Source organism: Branchiostoma lanceolatum, chromosome 9 (genome assembly GCF_035083965.1).
Source record: "Branchiostoma lanceolatum isolate klBraLanc5 chromosome 9, klBraLanc5.hap2, whole genome shotgun sequence".
Lineage (NCBI taxonomy): Eukaryota > Metazoa > Chordata > Leptocardii > Amphioxiformes > Branchiostomatidae > Branchiostoma > Branchiostoma lanceolatum.
In genome coordinates this window covers 7,417,923-7,435,559 of record NC_089730.1, presented here as the reverse complement: position 1 = coordinate 7,435,559, position 17,637 = coordinate 7,417,923, and the positions used below count along the sequence as shown (strand labels likewise).

The window sequence follows — 17,637 nt, the reverse complement described above, 5'->3', positions numbered from 1 at the left end:
AGATTAAGTGATATATCGGAACAGGACAACAACAGGCATGATTGTTATACCTAAAAACATTTTATATATATTCTTCATTTCAGAGATGTCCAAATATAAATTAATTAACCCGTATATCGGGGAGGAATCAAACGTACCTTTTCAAACGTTTCAGTTGTTGGACCACAAATGAAAATTCTACAGAGCTACTCTGGGCTTCAGGCAAGATAATGTCGAGTTATGTCGTTCCTGTAACGACAGCCTCCCCGTTTTGGGAGAAGATGCCATCCCAAAAGGGCTGGCATGTGCGAGCCTTGGACGGCTGAGCTGAGCTGTCCTATGGCTTAGGAGATCACTAGTTCTCTGTCTGGGAACTTAGTGTCTCAAAAAACTAGGGCCCTCCGTGGTGCCCCTTAAGGCCGGTCTGGCCACGCCAGGCTGTGTCGCAAGACGTCACGTAACAAGATGTCGCATCATGCAAGAATTACACTGAAAAAACACAAATATTGTTAAATTTCGTCTTTATAAGTTTATTTTCCCACAATTTCCCAGACTCTTCTTGCCCTCCCCTCGATACAAGGTTTGATATTGTATGCAAATTCTGATTTGTTGTTGCAAACCCTTGTTTGGTTTCCCCAGCCCCACCTACACCCCCGCAAATCTTTACACTACCTTAAGAGCAAGCATCTTTCGTTCGTGGTTTGGACTCCAAAAAAGGCCATTTGGATAAATTATGTTCATGAACACCTGTAACACAGGTGAGTGTAATTAATCTGAATGTAATGATTGACTAATTGAGAAACTATGAAGACTGGTCAGGACATCTATCAGTCAATTCAATCGTAGGCAAACTCCGGAGGCCCAGTAGCTGACGTGAGGATACAAAAAGACATTTAAGCAAAAACAAAGAAACAGTTCAAAGAAAAGTATTCTTTATTCAATACTTTAGACATAAACAAGAAAAGATGGTAATAAGAACACATCTACTGAATTCTATTCTGTCATAAATGCTACTGCCAGAAATCTGACAAAGGAACAACGTCTAAATTGTACATTGAAACAAACTCTCTCATACTTATATGCATTCACACTATCGCTTAAGATATAAAAACAAACCTTATTCCAGCTAACATTAAATATTTTGTTATTTGTACCGCTTCTACACCTCAACATCCAAAAGTTTACTGAATACACACAAGTTGATTACAGATGCATGCAAAGCATGGCCACCTTGCGAGGTTTCTAACAATAACAGCAGAACAGAGATAACTCTACTTACAATAAGATACAAAATATATTTATTTATCTATTTAACACATCATTCTCTCACTGACTTATTGTAATCCTTCAGATATGCAGATATGCACATGATTTACTTATGAAAGTTTTCCCGTTATGACACTAGTACAGACTGACTTGTCACTATACACTATGATTCATGACAATTTAAGATACACTTCTTCCATAGGATGTATAGTTCACTTGTGGTCCAGACACAAAATATACCATTTGGGTAAATTATGTTGATGAGCTCCTGTAACACAGGTGATCGTCATTAAGGTTGAATGTATCTATCATTATTCTGGTAAATTATGACGATTTTACAGTACTTCTTTACAGAATTTTTTTCCAAAGTACTCATATTCAAGTTTTCATAAGAAATAATGACAGATATATTTATACCGTATGAAGCTCATGGGAATTCATTTTACAGTTGTAAGATCATAAAAATACGGTATTTCTCTGTTTTTACATCTGTAAAATGGACTCCGATGAGCTTCTGCACTGGTCCCCGCAGCAGGATTAAGATGTCGGCTCTGTGATTCTTCGAACTTCTGCAACGGTCCCCCCAGCAGAAAGAAGATGCTGGCTCTGGCCGTGGGTTCACCCAGACAAGCTCGGCGACCAGCACTGCAGAAACTGGGGAAATGAACTATAACTCACCTTACCATAGTTTTATACATCATTTACTACTGATATTAGACAGCAATCAAACATTAAACATCCGTGACACCTTCACGACCAGATGATAATATAATGATAGGACAATAACAACAGTACAACAGTAGAAGAATAACAAACTCCTCTCCCCTGCCTCATGATATATTTACGAAACGAGCCAGTAACTGTTCTGGTATTAAAAAGGCGCCGCACATCCTTGAAACGTAAAGGCGGACAACCACAAATCGTTCTTAACATAGAAAATAAGATATCCACAACAACTGACATTGCACTAGCATTGTATAACTCTCGATGTATCGACATAACCGGAACAACAAGATACATACCTGAATACCTGGTCCTCTAAACTTGCACCGAAAAGCCGCGGAATCGAGAAATCCTATCCGAGATGTTCACAGGTAACACACGTCTGCGGACTCACCTGGGCCCAACGTCAACAAAGAAAACCTGAGCTTTCTTACCTTTAACCTTAAGTTCACTATGGTACCTGATACACACATAACGTCGCGGTATGTTTGACGTACTGTCAAACCCGTTTGCAGATGACTCATTTAGTATGAAAGCTCACAAGCTAACTCTAAAACGCTTTTCTTGAACTTTTTTCTAACGTTCTGTCTCCTGTGTACTAACTTACATTCTCCTCCGATCTTGAACATAGCTACATCTATCCATATTCGTAAACTCAACGGGCCACACCTGAACGTAACACGGTGTTAATGAAGCGCCGCCCGGTGACAGGTGCAAGTACTGCAGCCCCTGACCTCCATCCTCCGTCACAATCGGGCTGAACCTGACCGTGACACGACCATGCTGAAGCGCCGCCTAGTGAAGGGTGAATGTATCGCAGCTCAGGAGTGCTCGGTTGAGATAATTAGGTACAAGCACAGAATCAGCTAGAACCCAGGAGAGGGTGTGCAGTCTGGTGTTTCAAGGTTTTATTGCATCAAAGTTTTAACTTTCATTTTCCTAAAAACTAATTACGTCAGACAGACACGTAGTTTTGGACGGGTCTCCTGACACTAGTGCACTACAAGTGAAACCAACTCAATTCAGTTCTCATCTATCCTTAGTCTAACTATCATAACTAACGTTGGAGCACCACCGAAGATCACGCAAACAGTTTGTCTCCATTCTTCTCGTCCTGGTTTTCTTAATGTTTCACTTTGTGTCATGCCTGTCCAATCTGATATCATACATCTATTCCGTTACCTCTTCCTTGCTCCCTGTACGGTTCCTTGTATGATAGCTTTAGCTGGTCCTAATGTAATCCATAGTCATAGATAATGTGTCACTGTCTGTTGTTGTCTCTAGCTTCCACTTGAAATGGACCAGCATCTAAATTGAAGGGTTGTTTCGGGTGGAAGTCGCAGCGTGTCCAACACCAATTGCAGCGCCACTGCAGTCCAAGCAAAATCTGCTAGGTGGCGCTGTGACTCCATGAAGTTCAAAGCTGTCATTCGAAGGTTTCCTGCACTGCATTTTAGCACTAAGGACACATATTGTTTTGTCCGAAAACGATCACCAAAGATAGAAAATCTTATTTCAGGACTTTTCTTGTGATTCTGAACAAATATAATTCGAGCATAAAGGCATTCTTTCACATCATGGACTGCTGCTGCAACACCTAGTATTGCAGTATCAAAATCAAATGATAGAGGTCGCTGTGAGACCGTCCCTGAACTTGAATGCTCCTATGCGTTGTTAAATCTCGGTAGCCTTTCTGGATATATGTAAAAATGTGTGTAAGTCACAGTGTGACAAACTTCTGAGCAATTCTGTCAAAATATTGTGGCAATGTTGTATTCATTACTATTTTTTTCATTTGAGGTTTGATTGCTTAACCTTTATATGTACCTTTACTTTACTATTTAAATACTGAAACACTTAAATATTCTAACCAACATCAAGGGAAGGAGATTGTATCAGGCCCAATGATCATGTAAAACAAGATATCAGAAGCAATGATTAGACTATGATTGCTCTTCTTCGTAACTCTGTGTTTTATTCATAACAGCCAGTATTTTCATAATCTGGAATTATAAAAGTGATATGCCTACTTGTACAGAGCACCAGAGAAAAAGGCTTCCCAACCTTATTTACAACATATAGAAGCCTGGACTAGAAATATGGAGATCTTGAAAATGCTACAACATGTACAACACTCCATGGCTGTAGCAGATTTACAGGCATTTATAACGAGACAGTTGTTGAGAAGCTAATCACCTACAGCAAGCCACTCACATCCAACATAACAGCAGCCCTGCGTTCATTGTGTTGGATGCATAAAGTCTATACTTCTGCCAGGTGGCGCTGTGACTCCATGATGCATAAAGTCTATACCTCAGTTCTGGTGCACCCCTTCTTCAGATCTACACTCATCCAAGCTTAGAACGTACACTAACATGCACCGGGAAACTGTACTGTACTAAAACAATACAACATTGTATGAGAAAAAATCTTAACACCCATGATCATATCTTTTTTTAACTACCGACAAATTTCATATCAATATTCAATACATAAAAATAACCTGTTTAGGCGTAATTACAATTTTCATAGGCATCTTAAACGTTCATATTAAGGTATATCATTAATGGTAAAATTTTCTTTTAAAAGTTTACGCAGCACCATAGCCGGTAAATGGCGTTCCCTGCAGTACGACAGCTTCCACAAGCAAGAGCACCAAAAAAAAAAACTAACTCCATAAACTCTCTTGCATTTGTTATATAATAATGACAGTATTGACGTAATAAAATAAAAAATAGATTCCTGCTGATACAAAAACCATGGTACATAGAACCAATAAAAAAACATTGTCATGTACTTTGCAATATCGTAGCCAATTAAAAACAACAACATGATATTTACACAACAGGCCAGGTATTCCATGAGATTTGAAGTCCATGATTCACAAAGATAGTCAGAGGTCATACTGAAGAGGGATCGTACTTGTACAGCACCAATATGATATTTCACATATAAACCTTGCATAATAATCCGCATAAGTGTGAAGAGTATCAAAGAGACTGGCATATCATACTTTTTCTTGCTCTATTTCTACGACCGGTCACTTTGATTCTCTGTCCATGATAACAATCGTTTGCATACCAAATCTCAGATAGAGGTACTATGTGCTATGGCTTTCCCCGTCATTACAAAGACTATGAATTCGTACAGCACCATTTGTGACGGGGAAAGAGAAAACGGCACCCAGTCGAGTCGTCGATAACAGAACACTGAGTGGGTAATGAGGTATGTCCACGTCATTCCAGCCTCCTCGGTTTTGATACTTCTTCATCTGTAAGTTGTCTCTGCCAGCAGATCAGTTTAACTCTTCTTTAGATCACGTTACAAATAAAAGTTCCCCCCTAAAAACTCTCTAATACAATCATTTTATCAAATTTTCTTGATGGGACATTTCACAGTAACCATCAATACAGCAGTTTGGGCTTTTTTTGTCTCCAAAAAACATACATCTAGAAGATGATAGATACATAATGTCATTTCATTAAGGGGGCATTATAAGGGTCCTTTACTATCCATATAACCAATCCGTACTCTGTATAGGACTTACTGCAGCAGTATAGTTCTAAATTCTACTTAATCTGTATCATTTGATCCTGGAAATGTTTGAAGATATAGGCCACGAGACATCAGACATAATATAATAATAATTCTCTCTCTCCTGTATATCTATATGAAACAGACAGGACTGATTTCTATTCTGTAGTGAAGACCTAGTCTTTTGTCCTCTGGAATAACGACGTCTGAGATGGGGAGGTGGTGGACGTCTGTCGTGGTGAACAGTAATCTGGTTCTGTGCCATTTACCGTCTTCTTTCTGCAAACAGGAGAGAAACCATTATTACTATTGGGTAGGCCGACTACTCTCTCTTCGCAGCCAGGGGCTGAATTGCGAGGAGCGCACAATTGGCGGGGCTAGATCGCAAAGGTCTGGAGCAGCTGCCATTTGGCGCTAACTCAGGTGACCTCAATACGACAATTGCCCCATGTGCGGCCATAGGACTGTAGGTTTTGAACCACTCACACCAGGAAGGACCCCTACTCTTTTCGATAAGTGCAATGGTTTTTTTAATGTGCCCCAGGTGTTGCTCTTCTCAAACACGGGACCTCCATTTAACGTCCCTAATCAAAGCTAGGTACTCATTTACACCTGAGTGAAGTGAGGAAAGTCGTGTAAAGTGCCTTTCCTAATAGGGCACAACGGGACTCCGAATTCGAACTCAGTACCTCTAGGTTCTGGGGTCAAACACCCTGCCACTGTGCCACTGCGACGCCACCATGCATGACTAGTTTGTTTGCAATTCATAATTCATAAAATTCTCACAAGGATATAGCAGTACCCGAAATATTCAGAATACATCAAATATCAAAAGTAAGTAAGTACAGGAAATATGATTACAATAAGAGGTAGGAATTACATTTCAAAATACAATGACAGAAACTTACAACATAATGAAATATGCTAAAATGATATGTAACATGTTAAGCTTTGGAATCATAACCAAACAGGTTGGAAAATAAGATGAAAGACAAAAAATGTAAAAGAATCAGTGTAAAATATGTTAAGATGCAGGTCTTTACACTTTTTCTTATCATTCAAATTAATTTCTGCTGTATAACTCTTTTGTGATTATCACAGCTTTTGTGATGCAAAATCCTGTCCTATTGTACCCTGCAGTCCATGAGTGCCGCCATAATGATTTGTGACATCATGGGACGGCCATCTTGGATCCTAAATGTTGACCCAACACAGTGATATTTGTCTTATCCTTTAGCACACTGAAGCAGCTGTTTGGCACCCAATTCCCTATTAGTTATAGAGTTAGGCAGCAGGGAGAAGGTTAAAGACAAATGACAAGATCTTACCATACAGTTATCTTCTAAGACCTCTGGTTGGAACGGCCCACCGTAGTGGTAGACGGGACCACTCCACGTTTTAAACTTGACCCCAGGAATACTTCTGTGTGGCGTTCTCCATACGGGGCTGTTTTTACAGTGGACGGTGACGACTTGCGCTGCCTCCGCACTCAGTAAGTGCAAGAAGTTCATCTGGACTTTTCCAATGGTGAAGTTAAACTGTGAAGAAAAGGACAACTGTCATTCAAGAAGTTCATCTGGACTTTTCCAATGGTGAAGTTAAACTGTGAAGAAAGGGACAACTGTCATTCAAGAAAACAATGCCATTCTGAGACAAGTTACATACATATATACATATATACTTGGTGAGCAGTGGATCATAAGTAGCGGAAAGTCTGTGGCGCCCGCCGTCTCGACTTTGTTGCAAGAGGAATCAGGGAAGCCATTTACATCAGGGCCCTATAACCATCCCTCAACTGAGACGGCGGCCGCCACAGACTTTCCCCTACTTATGATCCACTGCTCACTGAGTCACGTGTGCTATCTGCATAAGGTGACGTCATCCCAGCGGTGGATTGTTCACTCCTTGACAAAGACTGGTGTTGTACAGTCAAAAATTTGGGTAAGTCCAATTTTTGTGTTGGAAATTACAGTTAAAACTTGTCTCAGAATGATTTCTACCAACACAGATGAACTTCCAAGCTAAAACAATGTCATGTTTTGCTCTAGACAGGCATGATGTTTTTTTTAGTATAATCATCTCACACAGTATATTCTTGAATCAAACATCTCCATCTAAAAGCATCAGTTGTTCTGCAAATATCAAACAGGTAACAAATGGCCAAAACCAACAAAGTCTACCTGATCGTAAAATTACTAGTAGATGGGACCTTGCATAGTTGCAAAGACAGCTAAATCTTAATCTATCTTTACTACATGTACTTCACACTATGGCTAGCTTTGTAGAGATGCTGTCCGATTTGTGTTACCATCATCAGTACATTTCAAAGTATGGAGTATGTTCCAAGATGTAATATTCAAGTTCTTATATCCTTAATGGTGCTGCAATACTGAAAGGTATTCTAAATGCTGAACTCGGTAAGATAGTAAACATGTAGCTGAACTTTCCTTAAAATATCATAATGTAGCATCATATATACAACACATGATAAGTGAAAAGAGTACTATGCAATTCTAAAAGAAAAGTTGTTAGATTTCATTTTCAGCACCACGGACAGGTAATGACATCCATCAGTATACATTATATACAGTCAAACCTGCCCATGAAATAGAAAAGCAATCAGACAACCAATAAAATCTGGTCTATGTGAAGATATGGTCACTTTTGACAGGATTCTTGATGCTTATGTCAATGGGAAAAGTTATCTAAGGGGCCATAAGAAGGTGGTCACATTGGCCAGGTGGTCCTTATGTAGAGGTGGTCACGTGTACAGGTTTGACTACCAAAAGATAACAGACAACAGATTAAGACGAGGTAAAAGATGTGACTTACTCTCCCGGGTGTTGCAGGTTTGACGCAGGTTTGTCCACCTGATGTAAAGTTGCAATAGACCTCTATGGCATCAGTTGAGCAGCCCAGATTTGGGTCGATCCAATATTTTCCTATAGGGTGTTAAAAATAGTGCATCAACAAGGAGAAATTCAATCCCCCAAAAATCTACAGCATAGTAACCTGACCATATTATCTGAAGGGCTCCAGTACCAAACTATGTATTGGATGTCATCAGTTTACCGGAGCTTCAAATTCAATACTATCCCCTTAGCAACTGATGGGGCTGAGGGTGATGTGGAATACACTGTCTTCTATTCTTTTATACCCCTCCCCCCAGAAAACACATGTTTCAATGCAAAATGCGTTGTTGTCCTCGAATAAAGACTGTTAAAACATCAACTTCAAATCCCAATCTGATGCTTCAATTTTTGACAGCTGCGCACTCCACGCATGTGAAGGGTGTTCAAATTATTCAGTAGAAGCCAATGGAATACAAGTAGGAGCCCATTGGATACTGCAAAATGCAGAACAGTTCAGAAAACCTGTATCAAGCAATATGACAGCCCAGGTACAGGGATCTAGCCTGCACCCATCCTTCTATCATTTGACAATTTTAAGGCCATTCCATCACCCCTGACTGACAAAAATTGGTGTGTAAAGATATAAAAATGTCCAAATTTGAATATCGAATAGGATGACAGAATTTGTACACGATGACGGGGGAAAATTGTAGGATGCTTTCGTTAATGACAAAAAAAGATTTCAAGCTGGCTAGAGCTCTGCCCAGGTATGACATGGGGCCACACCAATTTAATTTCTTGGTTAACGGTCTTCTATTTTCCCCCAAAAAAAAATTTTAGAAAAAAAAAATCATGAAAATCAAAACAGAAGGCTTCTGTTTTCCTGATTTTTTTTTTCTAAAATTTTTTTTTTTTTGAAAATAAAATCTGTTAACCAACAAATTAAATTGGTGTGGCCTAATGGATATTATGATATTCCCTCCACTGGTCCACTTACCATCGTCTCTCTTGTACTTGCAGTCCACCAGATCCCTGCAGGTTCTAGCAGGGTTCTCTTTTGTGCCCAGAGGATTTTTGATACTTTCTATGTAAGAAGTGAGGTACTGGAGGGTTTCAAAAACATCCATATGCTGCAAAATAAGAGGTGAACTTGTTACATCATTGTCACAACTTCACTTGGCTACAAAAGGTATCATCTGTACAGTCATAGTCAATCAGTAATAATTGTCGTGTTGTTTTAATCTGGTTTAAAACATTTCTTCTATTCTGCAGTTAGCTATGTAAAATTCATTACTCAAATCAAATTCAAGATATCATTCTTTATACCAGTTTTAAAGTGAATTTCTTTTAGATATACACAATGTAGCATTAGCATTGTAATTCCGTAAAAATGCTCACATAATCTAAGGTTATGAAAAGATTTATACATCAGACGCAAAGCTTATCTGTAAAAATGCTACTGAAAGAATGGACTTGACAAAGACCAAAAGTATGTGACTTCGTCATTAGAAAGAAGAAGAAGAAAATGACACATTGCTATAGAAATTGCAATATGTGCAGACAACAGAGTGTATTGAAAGAAGGCAAGCACATTTAGTAAAACATTGGCAGGAATAGATGTAAGGGAGACCATGGCTGACGAAGGAAGACACGTTCATCTTTGAATGGCTGAATTAGACGCTACACTTGACTACAGCAGTTTAGGTAGTCCAGTACTTTTAGTTTTAGCTGTGTGTTTTTTATCATTAGATTTGTTGGTAAGGACTCTGAACCATTCAAGAGGATGGACAGTTTCTTCCCAGTCTGTCAGCCAGTCTAGTACAGGGTAACACAATCAAATGGAAAAGGCATGAAGGTGTTGCTATACCATTTGCTGTTGGTCCCTTTGAGGCACCTGTGGAACATGGGACAATGCTGCATGAGTAAGATTGGTCAACTTTGCAATGTGGTTGGCCTTCCTTAGCAGGAAGGAGCCGGCGCCGGATCCAAAGCCCGAGCCGGAGCCCGTTTGCTCTTCCTGTAAACATGCCATAATTCAGCCAAACATGCCCAGGCACATGCCAGGCCTGACCGTTCATGCAGGGCCATGCACATGTGTGGTTCATGCCTGTCACTAGAGCGGACATAATGGGGAGAATGATGATTGTGATGTTACCTGCAGTAACATGGAAACATGTTAGGTGGCAGTACTGTACATGGAATGTCATTATGGATGATGAAACATTCAGCAACACTCACAACTCAGATGATAAATGGATTTCTACGATGTACAAAACCAACAAGCCTGGATCTGTGAACTAGATAGATGGTTAGCAAGGATGGCACAATTTTTTGCATAATGTTACTGATGTTTATAATATTATCATATTGGTTGCTACTTGTATATATAAACTATATTGCAGCCACATTTTATGATGATTATAAAACATTTCATGATATATATCAGACATTAGAAGTATTAGAAGGTTGTGAAAGTCAATAAATCCTAGAGTTAATTAAACTGAAATTCATGTACATGTACCTGTCCATGATAACATTATGTCAGTATTACATGTCATCAACCCAACAAAACATGATCCACAAAACAATGAATGAATCAAGTCATACAATGAACTATTGCTTTAAATATATGTAAATTAAACAACATTATGAAGTCAGCAACAAGAAGCTACGGCAGCAACATAGCAACAAGTACAGCGTAAGGTAAGCGATGATGTGATATCTGTCTACTGGCCCTTCCATTTTGCTTAAGCAGCATACAGGTAGTAAGTACAAGTTACATGAAGGCAAGCTTGATATGCTGGTTCACAGTTTACAATTGCACATGATGCATTGTCGAGAATATGTCAAAGGTGAAGGCTCCTGAGTCATAAACAAAACACATCTGGACACGTATAACGCTCGTTTTCATTTAAATGTACACATATTGTAACTTCCGTTACCGTTTGAAGTAAGACATTCCTGACATTAGGATATGCCACATATAAGGTACCAAACTGTCGTTCTTATGACGACTTAAAACTTTTCTGGCTTTTAAAAATGACAGTTTGGTACCTTATATGTGGCATATCCTAATGTCAGGAACGTCTTACTTCAAAGGGTAACGGAAGTTACAAAATGTGTACATTTAAATGAGAACGAGCAATAAGCCCTGTGTAGACAAGAATTGTTTACAAGCTAGGGGCTTTCACCTTTGACCTTGCGCATGTGCAGTTCAAACCGTGAACAGGCTTATAACAACTGCTCCAAGCAACAGGATTGTATTACAGCAAGCAATGATTAATAAGCAAGCCCGCATAGTGACAAGATATCTGGGTTTGTGCACTTTTAGGTCATAATTTAACAATGAATCATAGCTTGCAATGTGACCGTCAGAATCGAGAGTGTCAAGACATGCACGATGGACAAAGCAAATCTAAAGCTGGCACACAAAGCATACTTCTACAGAAGTGCAAACAAATACTGGCGTGTTCCGTCAATTGTAAAGAGCATTCCGATTGTTTGGTTGGTTGGTGAATTTGACATGCAGCTTCTTTTGCCCCCCTCCCCCTTACCTCTATGTCAAACTCTCGTTGTGTGTTCTGGAGGAGAAGTTTAATGGCGGCATCAAACTCCTCTGAGGTCTGAGTAAAGGAAAGGTTTCAAAAATTGTTTCAAAAAGGAAAACATGAATCATACATGTACATGTACATGTAGGTATACTTTTTTTAAACAAGTAGGAAAAAACACAATGTTAAGTGGTCTGAGCAACTCAAAAAAGAGAAACTGAAGGCACTTAAAAGTGATGTAGTAGAAATTAATCAAAGATGTCGCTTGTACAATAATGTACTAGTAATAATGTACATTGCACAATATTCTACTTTACATATAAGACCCATACTTTCGCAGTATATATAAAAGTGGTCTACTTACAGATAGTGAGGGAAAATTCCCAGTTGGGCCCTGGTGGAAACAGACAACAACAAAAAACAGGGTAAGCATACTGTTAAGTCTGTTGTCAACATCTGTGCAGCTACAATGTATTCCATTATAGAGGAATCATGAATCAGGTGTTACATATGACTAGCACTTATTAAAGCACTACACAAACTATGATAAAAATATTTTGTAGCTGAAAACATTCTTATACTTACAGGAGGGCCTGGTCTTCCCTGAAGAAGAGACAAAGAAATAAAATCAGATATCAGTTACATAATTCCACCTTTACAATGCTATCATAAAACATTGAAGGATACTAAAATTTGATATGTATACATTGCATATTTACTCACCGGAGGTCCTGGTGTTCCCTGATGAAGAAAAAAAAGAAAGAAAATGGACAGTTATTTTGAGTTTGCCTTAAACATCATAAAGAAAATAGAGACACATAGTTTTGAATAATGACAAAAATGTTCAGTCTTTCATGTGACGTTGAACAGATAATAAAAAATCAAGCCTACCCGCAGGCCCTGTGTGCCAGGTGTACCACGGTCCCCCTGTAAAATCACAACAAATTGTGTTGAACAGTTCAAACCTTTACAGTGTACCTATTCAAAGTGAATCATAATCTAATTAACATACATAATTTTAGACTCTTGACACCATGAAAAAAACCAAGACAATGTTGGATATATGTTCTATACAGAAAAATGTGATCACTTTGAAGAAGCACATTGGCTACTTGCTACCAGAAAAAGGTCAATCTAAGGGTAATAAAAAAAAAAAATTGTACCTTTACTCCCTTTTCACCCTGCAAAAGAAAGGACAGAAAAATGTGTTGGTTTATGTACAGAACAATAACTTTAACAAAAAAAGACATGGTAGTAAAATGCAATGACAGAAAACAATAACTTCCTTAACCTTCTCCCTGCTGTCTCACCCTGTATCCTATGCAAATTTGGTGCCTAGCAAGTACCTTAGCATGCTAAAGGTTAATCAACATGCAGTATGTACCTTGATGTCTTATATAACCCAACAGATGTAGATCTAGACCGTAGTACATATACTTCACTTTATCAGTATCTTAGTATATAGGTATCATCTGTTGATATGGCTTTACCTATAATCTTTATTCAATACATGTAGTTGCAATTAGCCTTTGGGCATGTACTTGCAAATAAACGAATTACTGTAAATGCAGAAATATTCGCGGTGGTTCTATGTTCGAGGTTTTCGCAGTGAACTCTTTACCGCAAACTTAAAACCATTGCGAAAAGCCATTCCAATGCGTAACTGTAGAGCTTCCATTTTCTCCCTACCACGAAATCAAGTTCCCGCGAACATTTCTGCATTTACAGTATATCATGTGGCATTTTACTGGCCAAGTGCTTCAGATACATGTACACCAGATATCTTACCTCTGGACCTGGCCTGCCGTCTGGCCCTGAAGGACCTTTCCCGCCCTTTGACCCTTCATTCCCAGGAGGGCCTTTGGGTCCCAGCCTCCCATCAAAACCATATTCACCTAGAGTGCCCTGATAATAACAAACAATTCAAAACAGTTAATAAAGTAGTTTCATTGAAGTTGTATGTACAAAAAAGTGCTGTGTTTTCTCTTGGAAAAAATAATATTAGGGGCAATAAAATTTGATAACGTCATGCAGATGGAACAAAAAAATCATATTTAGAATTCTTTCATGCCTAGCTATCAATATTCAGTACAACTACAGCTCTTTCTTACTTCATAAATGTGAAAACAATGGAAAGTCAAAATGCCAATTTGGCCAGGGACATAAATGTAAATTGTGGACAAGAAAGACAGAAAATCTTCTTTGCATTTGAATTTTTGTGGACACAGTGCACAGGCCAGTAAGGCAGACAAAGTTGGTTTCTTTTATGGCATCTGAAATGTCTAATGAATGGTTATCTCACCTTGATACCCAGTGGGCCAGGGAAGCCATTCCAGCCACGGTTTCCCTCGTCACCCTGGGGGAAAAAAGGCAAAACTGTTTCAATTCAGGCTAAAATTCATCATCAATTTTATTGAAGGTGGATGGACCGGTCTGTACTTTACGGTACCGCCCGGGCTTCTCTAGTTTGATTCAAACTCAAGTGCGCTGGTTGCACTGCTGTCGAAAATTTGAATACTGGATTCGGTACCTCAGGCAATACGGAACACACTGTGTCGTATTATATATTTATATAACACAAGTTCCCTTTCTTACAGCTTCATGATGGCTATGACATGTTCTCTTATTTTGCACTAGTGATCTCTGACCTCTACTCCTCTTGGTCCCCTGCTTCCTTTCGCCCCAGGTGTGCCTGCTGACCCCAGCTTCCCTCTCCTGCCTGGCTGCCCTGCTGTACCCGGGGCTCCAACCGTGCCCTGAAACGTCAGAACCAATATGTCACATTGAAGAAACGGATATGCAACATTCAAGGACATTCTTAAGTTCTAAACCCTATAAGACAGACTTTTACTTTCCTTTACTCTCCAAGCAGAGGGGTGAGTTTGGCTGGTTTTTGATGTGCTTTTAGGCGTTCTACTTTACCAAATTTTTTTTTCGTCTCATCAACAAAAACAAAGAGTAGAAAGCCCAACAAAAACACGTAAAAAGAGCCGTACCCACTCCTCTGCTTGGAGAGTAACTTTCCTTCATGTGTAGGTAATCTAGCACCAAATACAGGAAATACGATACATTCAATAAATTTTAAAGTAAAATATTCTACTCAGAAAGTTATTAGATTTCATTTTCAGCACCACGGACAGGGAAGGGATTTTTCTACCATTCCACTTCAGTGCTTAAGAAATAAAACAGGAGTAATTCTCAAACTTCTTTTTGAACTCACAGGTTTTCCAGGATCTCCCTTTGGTCCCCATGTTCCAGGAAAGCCATCAAAGCCCTACAATACAAAACCACAGACAAAGTAGTTAATGTTACATGTCTATTCAATTTCAAGGCCACAAGTGATTTCTTCTAGTCAGTGAACAATTGAATATGAGCAATGAACTAATCAATGAAAAATCAATGTGCAAATCAACAAAACCTAAAAAATAAAAGAGTTGCATTTTTAACAAACATCTAAATAGTAAACTATAAACCTTAACTGAACTATAACTGGAACCAGCAGAAGTAAGAAATACTCACAGGAAAGCCTGTTGTCCCCGGCATTCCATGTGCACCAGCATCCCCCTTTTCCCCCTATGGTGGCAAATATAAGATGGCAAAGCTCAAGAAAAGGCTTCAATCAAACGCGAACAATACTCCACGTGACCTGGCCGATACTATTATGATACATACTGATTCTAAATATCTAAAATGAAGATTAAGCTGAATCTCATCTCGAGCTCTGTCTACATTGTCCTAGTAAGTACATGTAGCTTGGTATCCAAACCTACTATAGCTATCAAGCCTCTTTCGTAAGTTTGTCCTCTATTTGCAGTGAGGACGAAAGAGATTTGGCAGTTATGATAGGTTTGGATACCATGCAACCTGGCAAGTCCAGTAAGTAATATCAAACATAGCCTAGCACCTAAGTCTTGTCATGAAATATAGAGAATGATTTTTCTGACTATATCTGAAAAGAGGTAGTTCTACCTTTGGTCCCTGTTTGCCTGGTGCCCCTGGCATCCCGACAATCCCTGGATTACCCTGGAGACAAAAGAAAAGCATTTCAATCGACAAAGTAATCAATATTCAAACATCCATTGACTTAGTATCCCACAAATATAAAACAAGAACTGCAATGTAGCTGTATATATACATCAGAAATCTGGGGTCAAAGGTAGGTTTTCTTTTAAATTGCCAGCTTTCCTCAGAGTTTGAGCTGTACAACCCTCTGTTTTCTTTGCATGGTTATCAACTAGACCCTTGTGACTTTCCAGTGGAGAAGAACTTTTAAGATTGAAGTTTGGGTTGATACTTTTATGAAGCCTTGTTTCAGTGTATCTCAACATGATTTCCTAGCCATAACATTGGGGTCAGCCCTGCATGTAAATACCTCTATCCTCAATGTGACAAACGTCTTGCACCTGTACAGAGCATTTCATATTTGACTTCAATTCGAAACACAAGAAAGTTGCCTTCCTGACAGCATGAACTGTACATCCAGAAGTGTTCAAAGACAGAGTCATGTACTTACGACATTGCCTGTACTCCCTCTGATGCCTCTGACTCCTGGTGCACCCACAAGGCCCTGGGGTAGAAAAGTCTTCACGTTATCATCACTGATCAAGACATGGCCTTAATTCAGAGCAAATGCTTGTGCTCTATTCAGCTTTAGAACCAGAATGTCAAAGACATGGAATGATTCGTTGAGTTTGGATTAAAATCTGAGCAGTTGTTTCCACATACATGTACATGTTAAATTAGATGTAATCAGCATTTTGATGGCATGTTAACCGAGATAAGACAACAAAATTTAGTCAGTATATAGGGCTAAACATAACTTTCTTTCATTTGATCCCCCCTCCACAGCTTTATAATGGCAATTTTACCTGTTCTCCTTGATCTCCTTCTTCACCAGGTATTCCATCGAGGCCTGGCATACCCTATAGGCAGATAATACCATATTGTTTGCATCTGTGCCGTAATACTGTACATCTTACAAGAAAGTTAAGGTAACACATATAAAACAGTTTGTCTTCAGTTTGCCTTAATATATAAATTATAATTGATCCGTTCCTAATAGAGTATACATGTACATGTACCTGCCTCACTTAATGACATACAATTGTTTACACAACTGTTCCTTTAAACAATGGTGGAAAATGCATGCTTAGGTCATCTAGGTCATTTCCTATTAAATACCAATCCACAACTATAGTCTAATATTAGACCAAGCGGTTACTATGAATAAGAATAATTGTTTGCTTCATTCATGCACACCACTTCTTTTCTTTATCTATACTTACAGGGGCTCCAGGGCTACCGATAGGTCCTGTGTCACCTATGAATCCAACTGGTCCCTGGAATTGACAAAATACAAAAACATGTCATAAAACACACATACTTGCAATGAAAACAAAGTTTGCATTCAATGTATGGGTTTAAGATATGAAAAAAAAAACTGGAAAACAAACAAACATATAATGCTGCCAGATTGTAAGAGCAAAGATACATCTGTAAGAATCAGTATGTCGTAGTATAACATAATTATTCTACTTACAGGAAAGCCTCTGTCACCTGCCTTGCCTTTTGGCCCATCCACGCCGGGTGGACCCTATCAAGAATAAGAAAAATGTATAATTGTAACAATATAAAATGCCTAAAATGACCAGATAAAGGAAACAAAAAATGCCTTTGCCCCTGAAGCACTGCCAATAAACAGAAATACCATGTCACTGTTCTATTAGGTCCTGACA

General features: G+C 38.9%; 1 protein-coding gene and 1 long non-coding RNA gene across 2 annotated transcripts; both read right to left on the bottom strand.

Annotated features, from left to right (window-relative positions):
- Nucleotides 1-3,917: 3,917 nt before the first annotated feature.
- On the bottom strand, nt 3,918-15,937 carry LOC136441827 (collagen alpha-1(XXVII) chain-like). Its single transcript, XM_066438342.1, is given in 18 exon segments — nt 3,918-5,781; nt 6,831-7,056; nt 7,059-7,105; nt 8,335-8,444; nt 9,352-9,484; nt 10,222-10,371; nt 11,909-11,977; nt 12,267-12,296; nt 12,488-12,505; nt 12,626-12,643; nt 12,794-12,829; nt 13,066-13,083; nt 13,691-13,807; nt 14,205-14,258; nt 14,551-14,658; nt 15,123-15,176; nt 15,422-15,475; nt 15,872-15,937. Coding segments are annotated over 18 exon segments (1,422 nt in total). The 5' UTR covers nt 15,905-15,937; the 3' UTR covers nt 3,918-5,634.
- Nucleotides 15,938-16,411: 474 nt separating this feature from the next.
- On the bottom strand, nt 16,412-17,495 carry LOC136441826 (uncharacterized). Its single transcript, XR_010756934.1, has 4 exons — nt 17,442-17,495; nt 17,188-17,241; nt 16,771-16,824; nt 16,412-16,469 (listed from the first exon to the last, which is right to left on the bottom strand). It is a non-coding gene; the product is annotated as an uncharacterized lncRNA (long non-coding RNA).
- Between the last annotated feature and the right edge of the window lie 142 nt (nt 17,496-17,637).